This window comes from Lynx rufus, unplaced genomic scaffold, assembly GCF_022079265.1.
Source record: "Lynx rufus isolate CCGP_SWC_20201006 ecotype Redwood Valley unplaced genomic scaffold, mLynRuf1.p SCAF_25, whole genome shotgun sequence".
NCBI lineage: Eukaryota > Metazoa > Chordata > Mammalia > Carnivora > Felidae > Lynx > Lynx rufus.
Window position 1 is genome coordinate 15,365,875 of NW_025814840.1, and position 21,543 is coordinate 15,387,417.

General features: G+C 41.7%; 1 protein-coding gene across 1 annotated transcript in view; it reads left to right on the plus strand.

The window, feature by feature from the left end:
• The window catches only part of PCNX2 (pecanex 2), a 300,801-nt gene that overhangs the window by 194,419 nt on the left and 84,839 nt on the right, over positions 1 to 21,543 (plus strand). The window contains exons 22-23 of the mRNA XM_047088754.1: positions 14,981 to 15,089; positions 20,602 to 20,731. Of these exons, the coding sequence (XP_046944710.1) occupies positions 14,981 to 15,089; positions 20,602 to 20,731 (239 nt within the window). The remainder of the gene's footprint in view (positions 1 to 14,980; positions 15,090 to 20,601; positions 20,732 to 21,543) is intronic.

The following is a 21,543-nucleotide window of genomic DNA, read 5'->3' on the forward strand; positions in this document are numbered from 1 at the left end:
TTGGAGAGATGTCACTGTGAACTACTTTTTAATTCCATTTTACTTCTGTTGACTTGTCATTTATGGCCCTCATTGTAACTCCTTGCTCTTACATTAAAAATGCAAACCTTTAATTCATCACAATGGACTTTCGAATAACAATATACCACTTCATGTGTAGTGTAAGGAATTTTAATAGTTTCCCTTCCCATTCTCTGTGCTCTTGTCGTACATTAATTTTACATATGTGATAAATATGCAACATGCATTTAATTTTACATGTGTGATAAACACGTAAATAAATGGGAGCCAGTAATTTTGCTTTAGAGCCAAATTGCTCCTTTAGAGCAATTGAAAATAAGAAAAAATTTATTTTATTGCCACTTATTCCATTTCTGATGCTCTATTTCTTTGCGTAGACCCAGGTTTCCAAACTATATCATATTTCTTGCGCCTGAACTTCCTTGAAGAGTTCTTGGAGTATTGGCCATGAACTTGGTCAGTTCTGTTTGTCTGAGAAAGTATTTCTCTTTCATTTTTGAAAGATATTCTCACTGGGTATAGGATTCTATCTTGACAGTCCTACCTGCCCCTCCCCCCACCGCCCTTAAAAATGTCATTCCTTTCAGCACTTAGTACTTAAAACATGTCACATCATTACCATCTACCTTACATGGTTTCTACTGTAAGTCTCCTGTAATTTTTACTGTGGTTTTTTTTTGTGTGTGTAATGTGTCTTTTTGTCGTTGTTGTTGCCTCCAAGATTTTCTCTTTGTTGTTTTCAGCAGATTCAATAGGTCATGCCTAGTTGTTGTGTGAGTGTTTGTCCTCCGTGTCATCTGAGCTTGGCGTCTGTCATTATTCTGAACATTTCTTGGCCATTACTTCTTCAAATACTTCTTTTGTCCTCCTGTTCTCTTTCTGAGGTTCAAACTATGCATATGTTAGATAGTTTGATATTGTTATGCAGCTTTTAAATACTCAGTAATATTTCCTTTTAAGTTTTTATTTTAATTCCAGTTAGTTAACATACAGTGTTGCATTGGTTGCAGGGGTACAATATAGGGATTCCACAGTTCTGTACAACACCTGGTACTCATAATGCCAAGTGCATTCCTTAATCCCCATCTCCCACCCACCTCCGCTCAGGTGACCATCAGTTGGTTCTCTACAGTTAAGTCTGTTTCTTAATTTCTCTCTCTCTCTCTTTTGTTTCCCCTTTGCTCATTTGTTTTGTTTCTTAAATTCCACATAGGAGTGAAGTCATGTGGTATTTGTCTTTCTCTGACTGACTTATTTCATTTAGCATAATACCATCTAGCTCCATCCACGTCATTGCAAATAGCAAGATTTCATGCTTTTTTATGGCTAAGTAATATTCCATTGTATTTATGTACCACATCTTTTTTTAAAGTTTATTTATCTTGAAATAGAGAGCAGGGGAGGGGCAGAGAGAGAGAAAGAGAGAGCGAGAGAGAATCTCAAGGAGGCTCCGCACTGTCAGTGCAGAGCCCAATGCAAGACTCGAACTCATGAACTGTGAGATCATGACCTAAGCCAAAATCAAGACTCGGATGCTTAACTGACTGAGCCACCCAGGCCCCCATCACATCTTTTTTTATCCGTTCTTTGATTGATGGATACTCAGGCTGCTTCCATAAAGTGGCTATTGTAAATGATGCTGGTATAAACATAGGGGTGCATGTATCCTTTTGAATTAGTGTTTTTGTATTCTTTGGGTAAATATCCAGTAGTGCAATTACTGGATCATAGGGTAGTTCTATTTTTAACTTTTTGAGGAACCTCCATACTGTTTTCCACAGTCACTACACCAGTTTGCACTCCTACCAACAGTGCAGTAGTGTTCCCTTCTCTCCACATCCTCTCCAACACCTGTTGTTTCTTTTGTTGTTGGTTTTAGCCATTCTGACAGGTGTGAGGTGGTATCTCATTGTGGTTTTGATTTGCATTTCCCTGATGATGAATGAGGGTGAGCATCTTTTCATGTGTCTGTTGGCCATCTGGATGTCTTCTTTGGAAAAGTGTCTATTCATGTCTTTTGCCTATTTCTTCATTGGGTTATTTGGTTTTTGGGTGTTGAGTTTGATAAGTTCTTTTTAAATTTCCAATACTAACCCTTTTTCTGATATGTCATTTGCAAATATAGGTTTCCCATTCCTTAGGTTGCCTTTTAGTTTTGTTGATTGTTTCCTTTGTAGAGAAGCTTTTTATTTTGATGTAGTTCCAATAGTTTATCTTTGCTTTTGTTTCTTTTGCTTTGGGAGACCTATCTAGAAAAAGCTTGCTACAGCCAATGTCAATGAAGTTACTGCCTGTGGGATTTTTATGGCTTCAGGTCTCACATTTAGGTCTTTCATCCATTTTCAATTTACTTTTGGGTATAGTGTAAGAGTACTTTCTTTTTTGAATTCATTCAGTTTTATCTTTGTGTTTCAGTTTAGGTCATTTCTGTTGACCTGTCTTCAAGTTCATCGATTGTTCCTTTGACTCTGTTAGTGTGATGAGCTTGTTGAAAGCATTCAATGTCTCTGTTATGGTGTTTCCATTTCTCTCATTTCCATTTGAGTCTTTCTTTTATAGTTTCCATCCCTTTGCTGAAATTACCCATCTAATCCTTCATATTGTACACTTTTGCTGTCAGAGCCCTTAACATATTCATCATAGTTCTTTCAACTTTCCTACCAGATAGTTCCAGCCTAAATGTCATATCTGACTCTTGCTCTGTTACTTTGTCTTTTAGGAGTGCATTTTTTTCTTCCCTTTTTGAATTTTTTTTTTTTTTTTTCAACGTTTATTTATTTTTGGGACAGAGAGAGACAGAGCATGAACGGGGGAGGGGCAGAGAGAGAAGGAGACACAGAATCGGAAACAGGCCCCAGGCTCCGAGCCATCAGCCCAGAGCCCGACGCGGGGCTCGAACTCACAGACCGCGAGATCGTGACCTGGCTGAAGTCGGCCGCTTAACCGACTGCGCCACCCAGGCGCCCCTTTTCTTCCCTTTTTGTATACGTCATAATTTTTTTTGGTTGAAAGCTAGACATCTTGTGGAGGACCATAGAGAATAAAGTAAATAGTTTTTATGCCTGGAACTGAGCATGCCTTTCCTTCTGGTAGAGATTTAGTGCAGAGCTATGCCTGCTCTCTGTATCTCAGACCCTGTTTACTCTGCCCTCAGTTATCATGTGCAGAGGGCAGTGTCACAGTCTGCCATAGTCTGTCATAGTCTCACATCCCGCTCTGTATGTGGCTAGGGGCCCATTGCAGACCATATACCACCCCAGAGGTCAAAGTCCAGTGAGTGCAGTGGATTAACAGCCACTTCGCTGGCTTTGTATGATGTCTCAGATAAGTGGATGAAACTTTCTCCAGCTGTGTTTTTTTTTAATAAAGTTTATTTTTTGAGAGAGAGAGAGAGAGAGAGACAGAGCACAAGTGGGAGAGAGGCAGGGAGAGATGGAGAAACAGAATCCAAAGCAGGCTCTAGGCTCTGACCTGTCAGCCCAGAGCCGGATGCAGGGCTGGAACTCATGGACCACGAGATCATGACCTAAGCTGAAATCGGACACTTAACCAACTGAGCCACCCAGGCGCCCGTCCAGCTGTGGTTTTAAATTAACTTTTGCAACCTAGATGTCTATCAGTAGTGTAATGATTCAATAGATTGTCTGGCCAAGCAATGGAGTGTTAGGCAGCTAGTTAGGTGTTAGGTAGAGTAGTTTGTACTGATGTTGGACATATGAGGTAGAGGCATCAAGTTTCAGAGGAGTGGATATTGTTAATCCAATTTATTTTTATTTTTATTTATTTTAAAGTTTATTTATTTATTTTGAGAGATTGAGTGCGTGTGTGTGCATGCAAGCAGGGGAAGGGGCAGAGAGAGAGAGGTAGAGCGAGAATCCCAAGCAGGCTCTGTGTTGTCAGCACGGAGCCCAACATGGGACTCAATCCCACAAACCGTGAGATCATGATCTGAGCCAAAATTAAGAGTTGGACGCTTAACTGACTGAGCTGCCCAGGCACCCCTTAATGCAATTTAAATATAAATATAAATATAAATATAAATATAAATATAAATATAAATATAAATATAAATATAAATATGTGTGTGTGTGTATAAATATATATATATACACATATGCATTTGTACACATGCATGTATAGAAAATGCCAAGAAGGATAACTCCTCAGCCATCATTAACTGGTAGTTAGATCAGAATGAGACGGGTAACCAAACTTTTTTGCTTCCACTTTATGTAATTCTGAACTACTTGGTATTTGAAAAAAAAATTTTTAATGTTTACTCATTTTTGAGAGAGAGAGACAGACAGACAGACAGACAGAGTCAGAGTGTGAGCAGAAGAGGGGCAGAGAAAGAGGGGGACGCAGAATCGGAAGCAGGCTCCAGGCTCTGAGCTGTCAGCACAGAGCCTGACATGGGGCTCAAACCCACAAACCATGAGATCATGACCCGAGCCGAAGTTGGACGCTTAACCGACTGAGCCACCCAGGTGCCCCTGAACTACTTGGTACTTTTAAAGTGAGACTGTATTATTACATTTTTATTAAAAGCAGCATAAATTTTGAAAGTCTAGGTGCTTAAAGCAGAAAGCTTTCATTATATGGAGCATCACTGTATGAATCACCTTGTTTCTTTGTGCACTAGACTGAGGGAATGTTCGTATGAGTATAAAATGTCAGGAGAGTACATTAGATGTACTGGAGGCACGCGGTGGATGGCTTGGGCAGGAGCGCATTCAAATTGCCAGAGCAAAGCTGCCTCACAGCTGCACGTAAGAGTATTTATTTGCTTCTCGTATTAAAATGCTACATGTGTCCAGGCAGCACCCTGTGTCCTGCTAGAGGCTTTTGAACTTGTTCCTTGCACCCTCTTCCTAAAGGCAGTATTTGCCACCCAGGGAATTGTGGTGGACCTTCGAGAGGAAGGAAGCCCCCTTAAATCAAACAATCCAAGAAACTGCCTTTTCTGAAATAAAATCCAAAACAAAGACCGAAAAACTCTATCCTATATAGAATAATTGAATGAAGGCTCCCACAAGAAGTGGAAAGGATTAAGGAATGGAAAAGGAAGGCAGGATGTCTGCATAAACTACCATATTTCTACTGCTTCACTCCAAGGTCAGTTTGCTTAAAGAACAAAGGTCACACTCTCAGTGGTTACTCTCATCATCTCCTGTTTCTTCCACCTTGAGTTGGTCCTTGTTTCCCTCTTCAGGGACGCACTGCCCCAGCTACCTGCACCCTCACTCCTGCTGTCCACCAGAAACAGAAACACACACAACCCGTAGATGCTGGGTTACAGTCAATTCCCGGTTCCCAGGGGTCTTGACAAGACCTTTTAGTTTTGTGCATTCATAGCTCTTGGTAGCTTATAAAATTTCAATGTGCCATGGTGACTTCGTTTGCATTTATGGATACCCTAATTAGCAGTTATGAAATATGACTAATACTTTCTTTCATGTTCTCCTAGGGGTCTGAATTTATCTGGCTGCATAAAGTTGGCTAATCAAAGCATCAGGGCATTTTCGTTTAGTAGCTGCACATTCATTTGCCTAAGTAGGCAACCCCTGCTGGGTACTCTCATCCTGCATCACTTGTATTTCTCTCCTCAGTTAAACAACTTTCCAAACTGCATTTAATAGATGATAAACTATAAACTAGTTTTAGTCTCCCTTAATGGTTCTCTTTTCACTTTTCTGGTGGAGGCTAATCAAATTCATCTCATTTGATACCTCTTGCCTGAGTAATTCTGATATTTTACGTTTTACTGTTAAGTGTGGTGTTGAATGTAATATGGCACTGATGTCCTTTATCAGGTTTAAGAAGAACTCTTTTATTACTAGATTAGAAGGGATTCGATTCAATAAGTGTTGAATTTATTTTTCAACATCCTTCCTGTACAAATTGAGCATCATATGGTCTTTTGGTTTTAACTTTCTTCATGTTGTGAATTATATTCACATTTTTCTAATCTTAAACTGTTAGAAGATGAAATTTGATCGGGATTACTTTTTAAACATTTATAGATTCATTTTGTAAATATCTTATTAAGGAGTTCTATATGTATATTAATAGATAAGAACATCTATATTTTCCTTTCTTGTGATATTCTTATTCATTTTTTTGTATTAAAAATGTCCTCCCAATATAACCTTTGTGATTTTTCTAAGATGCACATTGTAAGGCTATATCTTTTCCTCTACAGAGCGCTTTAGCTGAGCCCCACAAGTTATGATTGGTCTTACTGCTTTTAATTGTCATTCATTTTTAATTTTTTTTATGTTTTATTTTTTATATTTGAGAGAGAGACAGAGCATGAGCAGGGGAGGGGTAGAGAGAGAGGGAGACACAGAATCCAAAGCAGGCTCCAGGCTCCGAGCTGTCTGCAGAGAGCCCCACGCGGGGCTCAAACTCACAAACCGTGAGATCATGACCTGAGCTGAAGTCGGACACTTAACCGACTGAGCCACCCAGGTGCCCGTTGTCAATCATTTTTAAGTATTTTCTATGTGTTACCGTTTATTTTTAATTCATCGGTATTGGTTTTTTTGATGTTATGTCTGAATGCAAAATTGGTGATGATTGCTGCTATTATTTTGCCATCATTTTATTACTGACTCAATGTAATTGCAATGCATTTTGCATATTAACTCTTAGCATTGTTTAAGACTTCTTTTGAAGTAAGTCATCAACTCTTTTAAGTGTACGTATGCTTGAACATTATATTCGTCTCTTTTGGTCGATGCAGGATTCTAATACACATATCTCTTAGACAAAGCTTATGAATTCTGTTGGTCAAATGTTTTATATGCTTTTTTACTTGTCTACTTAAACTATCATTTTCTGAGATGCATGTCCTAAAAGTCTCCCCTTCTGATTGTAGATTTGTAATCTTGTAATTCTGTTCATTTTGATTTTAGATATTTTGAAACTATTTGGCTAAGTGAATTCATTCCAATTATGTCATCTTCCTGAGAACTGTTCTCTTTTATCATGATGTACTGATCTTTTTCCTTTTTTGAGTGAAAGCCAATTTTGTCTAATATTAATATAGTGAAGCAAGTTTTCTTTTGATTGGGATTTACCTGGTATCTTTATTTTTTCCCACCCTTTTACCTAAAAGGTTCTAAGTCATTTTAATATTTCTTATAAAAGCAAAACTTTTCTTTTTAATACAGATGGAGAATCCCTATATTTGAATATTTAATCAGTGATTACTGATATGTTTGTACTATTTTCTGTCCTATTTTTTGTTTCATATATATGCTTCTTCTTTGTCCCCTCGCCCCTTCTTTCTGGTCTTCCATTGAATGGAATAGACTTTTTTTTTAAATTCCTTTTCTCCTCTAGTGTTTTGGAAGTTGAATATTGTGTTTCTGGTCCTTCAATGCAATGAATTTCAATGTGTGGTTCCCAAGTAAGCAGCGTCCCCATCACCTGGGAAGTTATTCTTGAGCTCCACCCTAACCCTACTGAGTCAGAACCTCTGCCCGTGGGAACCAGAATCTTTGTTTTACAGGCTCTCTGGGTGATTCTGACACACAGCAAAGATCGAAAACTTAAGTGGTTTAGTGGTTACTCTTAAATTACTAATAAGCACATGTGATTAGCATATAAAATTAATTAAAATCTCTTCCCTGCTCTTAAACAATCCAAAGATTCAACACTTTAACTCCAGATTCTCCTCTCATATCTTAAATATTTATGATATCAGTACTTGACTACACCTTCAAGTGAGTTACTATCTTTATGACTAATTTTACAATTAATTCCAACATTGACATTCTAACATTTTAGCAGTTTCTTTTCTCACCGTTATTCTTGTATGTTCTATCTTCCTTCAGGGTTGAATTTTCTTCTTACTGAAGCACATTCTTTACTTGTTTTTTTTTTTGTTGTTGTTTGTTTGTTTGTTTTTGCAAAGCTCTATGAGTAATCAATTCTCTCAGTCTTTGTCTGAAAAGGTCTTTGTTTCCACCTCACACTTAAATGACACTGAAGTTCTGTAAAAATTCTAACCCGATAGTTACTCTTAACACCTAAAAACATTATTTTATTTCTTTTGGCATGTATTTTTGCTAATGAGCAGTCTGCTGTTATCCAGAATTTTTTGCAGGTAATCTGTAAAAAAGATTTTTCTTTTTGATTTTGATGTTATGCATTTTCACTATCATATGCAATAAGGAGTGGGTTCTCTTCATTTATTCTGTATGGGACTTGATCGGCTTCTTCAATCAAGGACTCATGTTTTCCTCAGTTCTGGAAAATTCTGAGCCATTTGCCCTTCAGATATTTTTCTTGCCCCTTTCTCTCTGCACTGTCTTTCTGAAACTCCAGTTGGACGTATGTTATGTCTTCTTATTCTGTCATGTATGTTTCTTACCTTTCCAATTAAAAAAAAAAATCTTTTAATCTCTCTGTGCTTTGTCTAGGAAACTTACTCAGGTCTTCCATTTCTCTACTTTCTGTTTTGCTGTAACTAATCTGCTTTTAAACCACCTCCCGGGGCTCTTTATTTTAATGACTTCACTTTCTGCTCCTACAACTGATACTTCTTTCTTTTTCAATTCCACTTGTGTATTATTCATATTATGTAACTCTTTTATTATTGTTTACTTTTATGTTGGCTCTTTGCTCATTCATTTAGATTGTTTTACATCAGTGCATTGCATAAAATTCTTGGGGTGCTAATAATTTGGTAGTTTATAATTTTCAGTGTGGACTGATCTTTGTTGTTTTGTCTGTGGGGGGCCCATATCTTCTGGTTGTGGAAGTGTCCCTGAAGACTGTGGGTGCATTTACTTTTGCAAGAAAGTGTTGTCATCCTCCCCTACTTTTTATGTTATAGCCACTTGGTTTGGTATTCCCATGCTTCTGGAATAGTTTAAACTTCAATTCCACTCCCCTGCATTGTGACGGCTAAGGTTTTGGTGTATTGTGGACATTGTGGACGGCAGATTTTTATCTACTGTACACGAGGTAGAAGGCAAGCTTTTTTTGCTATTTCCAAGCACTGATAGGTTGGGTTTTTCCAATTCACTTTTTTTGTGTGTGCATGGCAGCCCTTCAAGTCCATTATAATCCAAGCTCTCAACTCCCAAGGCCCACAGCATCTACCTTTGTGTCGTCTTGGGGTCATTCCAGGGTCAGTTCAGACTTATTATTCTCATTTTTAAACTCCCCTTTTGGTTCTGACTGTTGGAGGCTTTCCCTTCTTTTGACTTCAATTATTAATTACATTTTTCCATACAATCTCTTAGATTATTTATATTATTTTTACAGTGGGCTGGTAAGCTTTGTGCATTACCATGCTCCCTGAAGCACTGTAATATTTTGCTAAACTGTGTGCTATTTAATAAGCTCCCGACACACATTGTAGACAGAGGTACAACTAGTTTCTGACCTTCTGAAATTCAGTTTTGGAATCAGTTATAATGCTGCCTGAATATGTTTATTTGACTTACAAAATTCTAACTCCTATAGTCAGCCTTTGTTTGAGACTATTTATGTTTCAAAGGCAATGAACCTGTATTTAAGTATCATATTTGCTGTTATCAATCCGTTACTCTGTAAAATGGTGTTCCATCTCCCCCCAAAATGTGGTATCCCACATTTGAGGTGTCACTGGCTTTACTTTTTCCATTCCTTCTTGAATACTTTTCTACTCCTCACATCACCACCTGTGCCTCAAAATGTCTGATCGTTTTCCCCAATTCTTTTGTTCCCGTACTTTTAATTCCTCAGCTGGGCTCCTACCTGAACTCATCAACTTGCTTGCCTTAAACCTCCAGATGTCTTCCCATTTCTCTACCTCCTTCCCAAGCACTCAAGAGCCGCTGCTCCCTCTGTTTTCTCTCATTCTTTTAAAAAAAAATTTCTTTAATGTTTATTTATTTTTGAGAGAAAGAAAGACAGAGACAGAGTGCTAGCTGGGGAGGAGCAGAGGAGAGGGAGGCACAGCATCCAAAGTAAGCTCCAGTCTCCAAGCTGTCAGCACAGAGCCCGACATGGGGCTTGAACTTATGAACCATGAGATCATTACCTGAGCTGAAGTTGAACACTTAACCGTCACCCAGGTGCCCCTGTTTTCTCTCATTCTGACCTCAGGACACCTTTAACTCAGCAGCTGGTTTCTGGCACTCCGTTCAGCTTTGCATGTCTGCTCAGAGTCAGGCATTAATAATCACAAGTTGCATATCTTTCTAAGAATGAAACTAGCTGAATCTGACAACAAAATGCAAAAAGAAAAAAGAAAAGAAAAAAAGAAAAGAAAAGAAAAGAAAAAAAGGAAGGAAGGAAGGAAGAAAAGAAAGAAAGAGAAAGAAAGAAAGAAAGAAAGAAAGAGAAAGAAAGAAAGAAAGAAAGAAGAAAGAAAGGAAGAAAGAAAAAGAAAAGAAAAGAGGTAAGTGATAGAACTAATCTGGGGGATTGAAAGGCTAAGGTTAGGATTAGCAATGGGAGAAAAAATGGTGGCTGGGATTGGGAAGAAAAATTCCACTTCATTCAAATGGAATAGCATATGTGTAGCTCCCGAAGATAATGCTCAATATCAAAATGTTCAAAAAGTGTGAGTTATTTTGTTGGCAGGGAAGGAGTCCCCTGAAGAAAGATGGCATACATCTTATTTCCGAATGTAGCAGCAAGGAAATGGGTTGGGCCATCTTTCTTTAGTGACTGTTTTAGGAGAGCTTGTGAATTTATGCAGTTTGGGTTTCCTGTCTATACTGGAGGTAAACCAGCATTGTCTACACCTAATTGAAAGATATTTCCAAAAAGGGTCATTGGAAGTGAGACTATTTATGGTGTCTTCCTTTGGCAAACAACCAGAATCATGCCGGTGTGATTTGTATTTGCTCTTTTCCTAGTGTTTTCGGTGGAAAAGACCCAAATGATTTTGTTTTCTCTTCTAGTCCTACTTGGGTAACTTGTGAAGTTTATTGTGCTTTAATAGGGCTGAGATTTAAGATCGTGGAAGCAGAACATTAGAAGTGGGATAAGCTTCATAAAAACAGAGGCCTTGAGCTGCCCGTGGAGATGTGCTTTCGTAGCTAATCTAAACGGGATTTCTATCTAAAGCTCTTTGGGGCAGTGGTAGGCTGTATGTGGCAGTGCTTACTAGAAAGGTGTTAGTGTTGCTCTTTCCCTTGAATCAGTCGTGTCTTGATTGTTTCATGATTTTATACACAATGGCCTAATAGGGTGTAAACTGCCTCTTCATACATGCTTGTCATTAAGGAGCGATATGTAGGCTTCCTTTTGCACTTAGACACCATCAGCTTCTGAATACCCACAGATTTTCTCATTCTTTCCCTTGATGTCACTCTTGAAGAGGAGGACAAAGTGTAAAGGGAAAATATGAGGTTGGGTCTTTCTAACCTGGACGTACCTCTCCACACATCTGGAAAGAAAATACAGAAGCCGTGTCCATCCTCTCGGATCTGTGCATTCCAGAAGTGCAGGGAACCCCCAAGCCTGCCTTTGTGATCTACTTGCTGCCAGGCTTGTTGGGGACTATCCTATTTTATTCATTGGGCATGTATACTGAAAGGAACATTCCAGGATGGATCAGAGATCTTTGTCACCATGCACACGGGGAAGAGGTCCCTGATAGGGGCCGTAGCCACATTTGTTGTGTCCACGCTTGTGACCCTGCCCCTTGCCTGTCGGCGGGAAAGCCAGGGTAGAGAAGCCGTTCTCCGCTCCTTCACGTCAGCCAGGTTTTCCCTCTGCTGTATTTAAGAAGGGCTCCCAGCCTCCAGGAAACGTCTTTAGGTTCTCAGGCAGAGAACCGGGCAGGAACTTTGACCTCCCGATTTCACATGGGCCAGTGACTGAGCACCCATGTGGCCTCTCAGAGTCTGGTTTCCTCCTCTGGAAACTAGGAGGACCTAGACTTGAGAAATCTCAAGAAGCTTAGTGAGGAAGGGGGGGTCCTAGAATTTCCTGATTGTGAGCTAAGTACATCCTCAAGACAAAACATCTGCTTGTCCTAACATTTATTTGTCAGATTCTTATATTGCACTTATAATTGCCAGGTAGTGTTCTAAGCCCTGAACAAAAATGAAGTCATTTAATCGTCAGATGACATTGTAGAGATGCCCACAGCAGATGCCAGCTAGGATTCAAACTCAGGCAGCCTGTCCTCAAGCCTGTGCTCTTAAACATTACACTGTGTTGACGGCTGACCCTTCTACATCGTGTGCTTTTTCTGTTGGGCTTTGCAGAGGAGATGAAATTACTGTGTCGGGGAGGAATCATAGGTATACAAAGAACTGGCATTCAGGGATTCTTGCTTCTTCAATGAGAACAGCAATGTCTATTTTATGAGCTGCATATTGAAAATCTTTCACAGAACTTGTATTTTATTCTTCATGATGTTAATGAAAAACACCGAGGCATAGACACAGGAAAGGAGCAAAGATACCTGGGGCCTCAGCTGCAATTAGAGCGTGAACGTGCAAGTGCCTGATTACTGGTTTTGCTTATATGTAAATACAAGTCACTGTGCTAAGCAAAAAATAATTGTAATAGATTCATTGAATCATAATGCAGCAAAGTTTCACTCAGAGCTTTAAACTTGCAGATGAGCCTTTCCCTGGGGCTGCCTGTGTGATTGTAGTTGCCATGCCTGACCTACTTATCAGCTTTTCACAAGGTGGCTTAAAAGCCTCCCAGGATATAGTCATGCACCGAAAACCCTACAGGAGTAACTTTCTATAACCCCTGATTCATTGTTAGGGTATCTGGGGGGTCACACATCACATGAGATCATCTTGTCCGTGCTTGTAGTTTTCACCTAGGCGTGAGTCACTAGGTTAATTCTGAATAACCAGACTAAGAATCCTTGACAACGGAGTAATGAGAGGGTTTCAAATCCAGCGGCATTTTGCCTGATAGAATTTGGTTAGGCATATAGGAGCAAGTTAAGACAAGACGGCCCGGCACCACTCCTCAGGACTTTGGCTTTTGATGTAATCTAGTGTCGGGTGTCCCGTGCTGAGTGTCTGCCTCTTGGTAATTAGCACGTTCCTCCTCCGGTTGGGTTCATGGCGGGGATGAAAGGAAATGATAGCGGCCTTTAAAGAAAACACTCTCTTTTGAAACAGAAATGAGTCAAGGGTTTGAGTCTGTGTTAGAACCTTCTGTCTCACTGTGTACCAGGCATCTATTGACTGGTGGCAAATCAGGTGGTGGGTAGAAGACTACTCTGTGCACCTAAGAGATGCTACCTCAAGCAGACAGCGGAATAAACCGCTGTCCTCCCAACTGTCAGAATGTCTAAGTCACGGTGCCGTCCCATCCAGAGTGGATTCAGGAAGCTTCCACCAACCCCAGGGTCAAAATTAAAGTGGGCTTTGTGGACTTGGAAGCCAGCTGCAATCAGCCCTCTGCAGTCGACGCGTGTGAGCAAGCGTAAAGAAAGTGAAAAGTTATCAGCAAAAACCAGACGTCCGAGTTTCTTGCCCAGATTCATATTCCTTAACAGGTATTCATGTGCAAGCCCATCAGCTTTCTCCTCCATTTGTCCTTCTCTCTTTTGCCCTCCCCACTTTCTCTATTTCGTTCCTGCCCCTCTCGCTCTCCCTGCCCCCGCACGGTGGCCCTCCCCCATCCTTTTCTGCACCTTCGCTGCGTCATCGCTGGGTCTGTGGACACACCGAGACCAGGGTTTCGGCTCCTCACCGGGTGCCTCTCACCCCTTCAGGACTCCGTGTTTGCTGTGCCTTCGACAGGACTTTTACCCTTGGTTCATCTTCCGCAGAGTGTCCGACAGTACTTAAGTCTGCCCGGGAGTTAGTCTCCAGCACCAGGGGGTTTGTGAGAGAACAGGGAGACAAGAGAGGCGGCAGGAAGATTTGGAGAGGACTGTCATGAGCCTCGTCTGTCTTATTCCACTTTCATGGAACAATTCAGAGCAACCTCATCTTTTGGTTCCAAAATCACAAGGTTGGCCTTTTGCTGGAATGCCAAATTATCTTGGTTCTTTGAATCTTTCCTTAATGGCCCTACTTCCCAACCTTGGCCTTCCTTTCATTGTAGTCTTCTGCTGTCCTACGTAACACCTGTTGAGCCTAATAAAGAATTCTGGCTTTTTCTTCTCTTTTCACATCCCGGCCTTGGTGAATGTATTTTATTATCTCATGTGCTAGCCAGTCTGGGAACAAACGCCATCGTGCCATTTGAAGCCTCCATTGTGGACAAAGAGTGTATAGATGTGGAGTTTGGGGCGACATGCTGGTAGGATACTTCCTGCATGTGGAAGCAACAGAAGTAGAATTCTGCATCTGGGATTCATCAGTTACTTCTTAACACGAAGCAGAGGTTCCCTAGCCAGGCCCCTCCATTCCTGTCCATCCTCGGCACAGCTTCTGAATCTCTAGCCGAAACCTCTGAGCATGTGTCTCCTTTGTGTTCATTCCCAATCCGCATACGGCAACTTCCCAGTACTCAGTTGGGCTTGCGCTGGCTTGTCAAGTGAATGCAACAGCTTCCATATCCTTTCCCGGCTTTCTAAAGCCCTTTGTACCGGGCAGTTCAGTGGCACGGAACTATTTTCTCCAGCAAGAGCCACTGAAGAGTTTTAAGTCGAACTTCATACCCAAAAGCTCCAATGGTGTCCATGATGATAGGTTTTTGTATGACTCTCCTCCACAAGACCCAATAGGAAGGATGGAACACCAAACTGAGTGAGTGTTCCTCCGGGAAAGGCAGAGGCACACACATACACCACACCTGTCGGCTGGAGTAATTACCCTGGAGACGTGAACCACTCGGATCATCTTGTTGCTGTTTTAGAATTTCCTGAAACAGCTGCCTTGCGTTAAGGACAAAGGAAGGTCAGAGCAAGACAAGGAACAGCAGCCTCGCTGCCCCCTCCTCGCTGTAGGTGACCTTGACTCGGCTCCCACCCTGGTTGTCAACGCTGATGAATTGATGAATCTTTTTCTTCTTCTGCTTACAGCTCGAGGACCTGCTTCACAAGCTACAGTTCGTCATGACATACGTGGCTCCTTGGCAGATGGCTTGGGGTTCTTCATTTCACGTGTTTGCTCAGCTCTTTGCAGTCCCTCGTATCCTTTCTGCTTCTATTTTCACCCGCGAGCTGAGATTCACATTTTACGGATGCAAGCTTTTCATTGAACCCTGGCAATAAAAAGATTTGAAAGTCTTTAAGATTACATTTTAATGGGGACATGGGGAGGCACTTTGGATTCCCCTCAGGCCACTTAGCCTTAAAAGATGTTTCTTAATTTTGAACTCTTCCTGCTTCTTAATGCATTTCCAGGATTACTTTATTTTTTTTATTTTGATTCTTTCATTTCCCACACCCAGATCTGCATTAAGATATCCTGTCTTTTAAATGGAAAGTCACTGCTTAAATAGTTCAGTTAACTTGTGCAAAATTGTGCAAATCGATTTGCTATTATTAAACACTGGATAGAGCTGATGTATCTGATACACTGTTATAGGTTATATAACATTATGTTGTGATAGAGTTTGGTAATCACATACCTGAATAATACTCAAAAACTCAGAATTAGATATAAGTAGCAATACCCAAAGTCTCCTAAAGACTAAAAAAATAATTTATGATTTTGTTTTGTAGCTGCCCTTAGCCAAGAAGCATAGTTTTATTGTTCGTAGCTTCATTTGGTTTCCTTGTATGTTTTTAATTGTTTCCATAATGATAATTAGTTTTAATTTACTTCAAAATGAATTTGAGATGCTCCTTCTAAAGATTACTTTGACACGGGGCACCTGGGTGGCTCAGTCGGTTGAGCGTCCCACTTTGGCTCAGGTCATGATCTTGCGGTTCACGAGTTCGAGCCCCACATGGGTCTCTGTGCTGACCTGCTCTGAGCCTGCTTTGGATGCTGTGTCTCCCTTTCTCTCCACTCCTCTCCCACTCGCTTTCTGCTTTGCTCTCTCTCTCTCTCTCAAAGAAAATGAATAAACATTAAAAAATTTTTTTAAATTAAAAAAAAGATCACTTTGACACAGATAGCTAAATTGTGTGTGTATGTGGAGAGAGAGAGAGAGAGATTAATAAAAAATACTCTTGAAGAGAGACATTAAACAAGAATATCCTTGACTTGGGCCTAAAATCTGCCCTCAAATGTTTTCCTTTCCACCTAGTTTATACTTCCTAGCCTTGTACTTTGCACGATGTGTTTCAGGGATTACTTGTATCAGAATCCAGGAGGGGCTTATTAAATAATGAAATCCCTGAGCCCAGCACATACTTTTCAAATCACATTTCAGGGGGTGGATCCTGGAATGTCCATCTTCACAAGCCTGACCAGGATTCTTATCCCACTGGCCTGTGTCACCTGCATTTCCGGAGCTTCCTCTCAGACGACATTCACACAAGGCTCATTAAGACGACTCATAAACAGTCTCTGGGACCTGACCTTCGTGTGCAGGGATGGAAACGTAGTTGGGATAATCATGAAGTGATAATATATTCTAGATTTTTAAAAATGCCCTTCTCCAGACTCCTTTGTTCAAAAGCATCTTTTTAAGCATGCCAAGAGCCGGCCTTACAAGGCACATTGTTCTGTGTTCCTATTCTTAGACCTGCATTGATATTTCTGGAGTGTTTCAAGGTTATTTGGTAGAACAAGCTAAGGAAAAAAAAATGCAAAAGTGGGAGCTTTTACACCACTTTTTTTCCCCTTTAACTCCAATCATTTTCTGTAATACCAGTAATTTTAGTTTTTCTAAAGAGTCCTTTGAAACAAAGACAGTGAAATGAAAGAGTGAGGTGATTTGATTTCTGAAGCATGCCTACGGCATCCTATCTAGAGTTTAAAGCCTATTTATTAAATAAAAATTGTCAGGCGATGCAAATTTCCGGTTAAGGAGTTGCACTAGGAATTTGAAACTTGAAGTTATGATTCCCAATTTTATCCTAACTCTGGTCTCATGTAGATCTGTAGCATTTCTTGTGCCTATTTATGCCTTGTTAAGGGCATTCTGTGATGCTAATTACTCCTTGTGGTTTCGTGGCTGAATTAAGACCCTTCTGGGAACCATAACTTTCAATTACCTGACCTGTTTGTGTGTTGAGGGTTCACACACAAGCACTTCATATCTGGCACTTAATATCTCCTGGAAGAATAAAAGTAGTGTGAGCATCTACCTCAGATTGCACAGGGTGCGTCTTAAATCTAAGTGCTTTCTTGATGGGCGAACTTGTTCTCAAAGAAGTAGAACATGTTTGAGATGTAGGTTTCATTGGGCATTTGGTAGCTCTGTTTTAGAACGTTCGATTGATCCCCATGCTGAGTTCCTAAAAGTGTCCCAGAGAGTGACATCCGCTTCCTCCCTTTTCCTGAGATACAGACCTTCCAAGTGATGGCGGAGCCTGACCGCTGCAGTTGTGTGACAGCTTCAGGACTTTTAGCTCCCCCCCCCCCTTATCCAAGGGCACCTTCCCATCCCTGACTACTTGTAAAGGTGGATATTTGTTGTTGGGAAGCCAACATCATACTGTTCCAAATACAATGAGATAAATAGCTCAGAAAAGCATATATATATATATATATATATATATATATATATATATATGCATGCCTTCAAGACAAGGCTATGAGCAGGGCAGCTGAGTGGCTCAGTAAGTAGGGCATCTGACTCTTGATTTGGGCTCAGGTCATGATCTCACTGTTTGTGAGTTCAAGCCCCTCCTCGGGCTCCACTCTGACAGTGTGGAGTCTGCTTGGGATTCTGTCTCCCTCTCTCTCTCTGCCCCCTCCCCCGCTGGCGCTCTCTCTCTCTCTCTCTCTCTTAAAAATAAACATAAAAAATTAAAAAAGACAAGGCTATGAGGTTCCTAAACAGCAGCCCTGGCTCTTGACTAATTTTGAATTGTTAATTGTTTTATCACCCTATTAAGAAGCTGTGGGTTCAATCCTGGCTCCAAGAAGGGACTAATTTGCTCCATTTTGGAACGGAATTAGCGTTCAGGCCAGCAGGGCACTGTTTAGTAAATTACTTTTTCCAGTACTAGCATGCTTTCTCCCTTGGTAGCCTCTCTTAGTTTCTGAGCTTGTAACCTCCAGAGACAGAGAAGAATGCTCACCCTTTTCCTATGTATAGAGACTATGCAAGACCATTGTCTTCTAGTAATTAGACCCATCCAGACTATTTCTGTTAAATGTGTGTATTGGGAAGGCTGCTTTCTGTTTGGTATATCCTTTTGAGCTTCAAATGATTTGTTTTTAACTTTAAGGATTGACATAGATGTTTTCTTTTTAATTTTTTTAAGTTTATTTCAAGAGAGAGACAGCACAAGTCGGGGAGGGGCAGAGAGAGAGGGAGAGAGAGAGAGAATCCCAAGCAGACTCTGCACTGTCAGTGGGGGGTTCGGACCCACAAACCGTGAGATCATGACCTGAGCTGAAGTCAGACGCTTAACCCACTGAGCCATCCAGGTGCCCAGGTATTAAATGTCCACAAATATAAGCTTTTGATGGAATCACCACCTCTCCCTTGGTAAGAAACAAAGAAAGTTCCACGTGCCTGCTCGCGAAGTCACTGTTTCTTGACATTGCCTTACCAGCTATGGTCACAGGCTTTCATATTTGCCCCGAGTGTGCTGTATTTCTTTATTGATCTTCCCTAAATAAAATAACATATTCACTGCTGCCCTACCTCTGGCCTGTTCAACTTTATTTCCTTCCCCACCACAGTGAACTTGATTTACAGTCTCACACTGCTTTCCTTGCTTCATTTCTGGATAATTGTTTCTGGCATTTAAAAAAAAATGGACAACATAATCTTGGGGGAAACTCGTAGAGTCAAAAAGAACAGTGCCAGCCTGGCTAGTGTTCTACCCAGTCCCAGCTCCACTGGTCTTTGTCCCAGCTTTTCTTCAACCCCCCCCCCCCCCACGCCCTCTGTCGCCTAAGGGTGTAAACTTAACCCCTTCTGCACTCCTGTCTTCCTTACCTCAGAGAAATCTCCCCGTGACTTTGCCTTCTCACATTTTTTCAGGACCTCTACACCAGGACCTCCGCCATGCAGTTCCCTTTTCTTCCTGTGACAAGGGGCATGGTTAATTTGGTGTGTTTTGTGACCGAGGTGTTTAGTTATTTTCAGCTCTCCAGTGAAGAGGAAGCTGATGGGTGTTAATGGCTATCAAGGTAGCTCCATTGTTCAGTAGCTCTCCAGTGGAACCTAGGTCAACATAAAAGGAATTGCATTTAATTTGAAGCACAATAGAGACCTTTTGGATACCAAAACAACTCAGCACCAGAATGGATTATTAATGGGGGATATGTCATTTCACTCCCAGAGATGTTTGGAAGTAAATAGCGAGTTGAAAAAAATAAAAGGAAGACACACTCCTTCCTGAAGCAAAACTCGGATGCTTAAGTCTATGAAAATGCATGGGGAAGTGTCTGTGACAGAGAGAGGCCATCCTTTTCTGGATTTACTTGTCAGTGGGCGGTAAGGTCCCGTACGGCCCCCGCTCCCCCATCACATGGCTGATGGCACATGAAGGCATTTAGATGCCTGGGTTACTTCTACGTTCTGGCTGGCGATGACATAGCGACTTTCTGTCTGTGCGAGGCGTTTCTTTCTTTGTGCCAGAACCTTTTGAACACAGGTTAAAGAAATAAGACCTTCATTTGTGTAGCAGTGAGAAAACCCCCTTCCAGGTGGGGAGATCAGCCCTGTAGTGGGATGCTCCAAGCCCCCAGCCACAGGGACAAGGGACAAGGAACAGTGTGCCTATGTAAGGCACCACGCTGGCTTCTGCCACCCCCCACCACGGGTCCCCTCTGTTGCCCTGCACCACAGGGACATGTGATTGGCAGCTGGGAGCAGCCTTCCAATGATGGGGAGAGACTGGGGAGGGACCAGCCCTTGTGGCACCTTCCTCAGATTTCTAGGGATCAGTGAATTGGTCTTACTCCAAAAAAGACAGCAGTACTAATTTTCATATTAAACAATTATACTAATGATCACCCAGGATGTGTAAAAGTTGAGTCCCTCCAGTAAATGAGAAACCCATACTAGGTGCAAAATGCTGTGACTTCATGGGCACACAGTTTTAGCTACAAACCAGATGTGACTTGAATTGAGCCATTGGTATTCACTATATCATAAAGAATATGTATATTTTTTTGGATAGTGGGGAAAGATTCCTGGAGAAACAGAGATGCTACCTTCTCTAACAACACTATTTATTTCTTTTAAAAAGTGGAATTTAATTTTAATTATTTACGAAGCCCCTTAATACCTTAGTAAATGTAGCACAGTGTGTTTCGTGCAGCTAATGATATCCTGGTAAAAAGAAAGTGTTCTCTTCAAACCTTCGATATTAAATCACAGTGAGACCGCTGGGGGTTTTACGAGAATCATTTGGTTTTCGTGCTGGTGAAATCAGACCTAGCGGGATACTATTGAAAGTTTTATATCTCCAACTATGTACATAAGAGAGATCCAGTATATGGCCTCCTTCCTTTCCTTGGCGAGAAAACAGCTTTAGTATAAACGAGTCGAAATCTGAAATAATATTTAGACATAGAACACTGAGAAACTTTTTTTTCTTTTGCCTTAACTCAGAACGCTCAGATTCTGCCATGCTTCTCTTCCAGACGATGGCCACCTCAATCTTTTCTACCCCTCTGAGTCCATTCCTCGGGAGTGTCATTTTCATCACCTCGTACGTTAGGCCGGTGAGATTCTGGGAGAAAAACTACAAGTAAGACCCTGAAGCCGATGCTAACTTGCTTTGCTAGAATGTGTGCTTCGGGCCGCTCCCGGGCCTTCCTCCTTGTCAGGGCTCAGGCCTCACGCTTCGCAGGCTGGGGGCTACACGGGTCCCCCGGGGGCTCCCTGAGTTCATCACTCAGCACGGGGGCCTTCCGGGCTCTGGACCAAACATGCCCGACGGCAGATTTGCAGCCGGGCACTAGTCCAGGATCCACGAGTTGTGAGGGCAAAATGGGTTCTCACGGCCGGGTATTTAGCAGTTGCCCCTCGGGAAGGTTGTCGGGGGTGCTGACGTCATCCCCTTTGCCTGGCAGAGGTGGTCCCTGGCTGGCACGTGTGAGTATCCTTCATACGCCCGTCCTGTGCAAGTGTGCACGTGTCACAGCTCAACATTAAGGAGAACAGCAATTTTCTGAGCGCCGTTAAACTCGTAGAAGATGATTTATGTACTTTTTCTTGACTCTTTGGACAGGCCGGTCATAAATTTCCTCCAGCGAACAATGATGGAGTGGGGCGGCGGAGTTATTTCTTAAGTGAAGGGGAGTGCTTTTCAAGAGCTCCTGAGGATTTGGGGGCGGGTCAGGGGGGAGTGGGGGGGGGGGAAGGAACCTAGAACGGGTGGCAGAGGAGAAAGGTGGCAAGCCAGCCCATCCCTGCCCTCAGCTGGGGCAGAGGAGGCCGACTTCCGTTTCAGAACGCCTTCCCCTAACTTAGAGCAGCACCTCCGCTGATCCCTACAAACTCCAATCCACCCTCCATAGTATGTCTCCATTTTGCACGACTCTGGCATTTTACACTGTG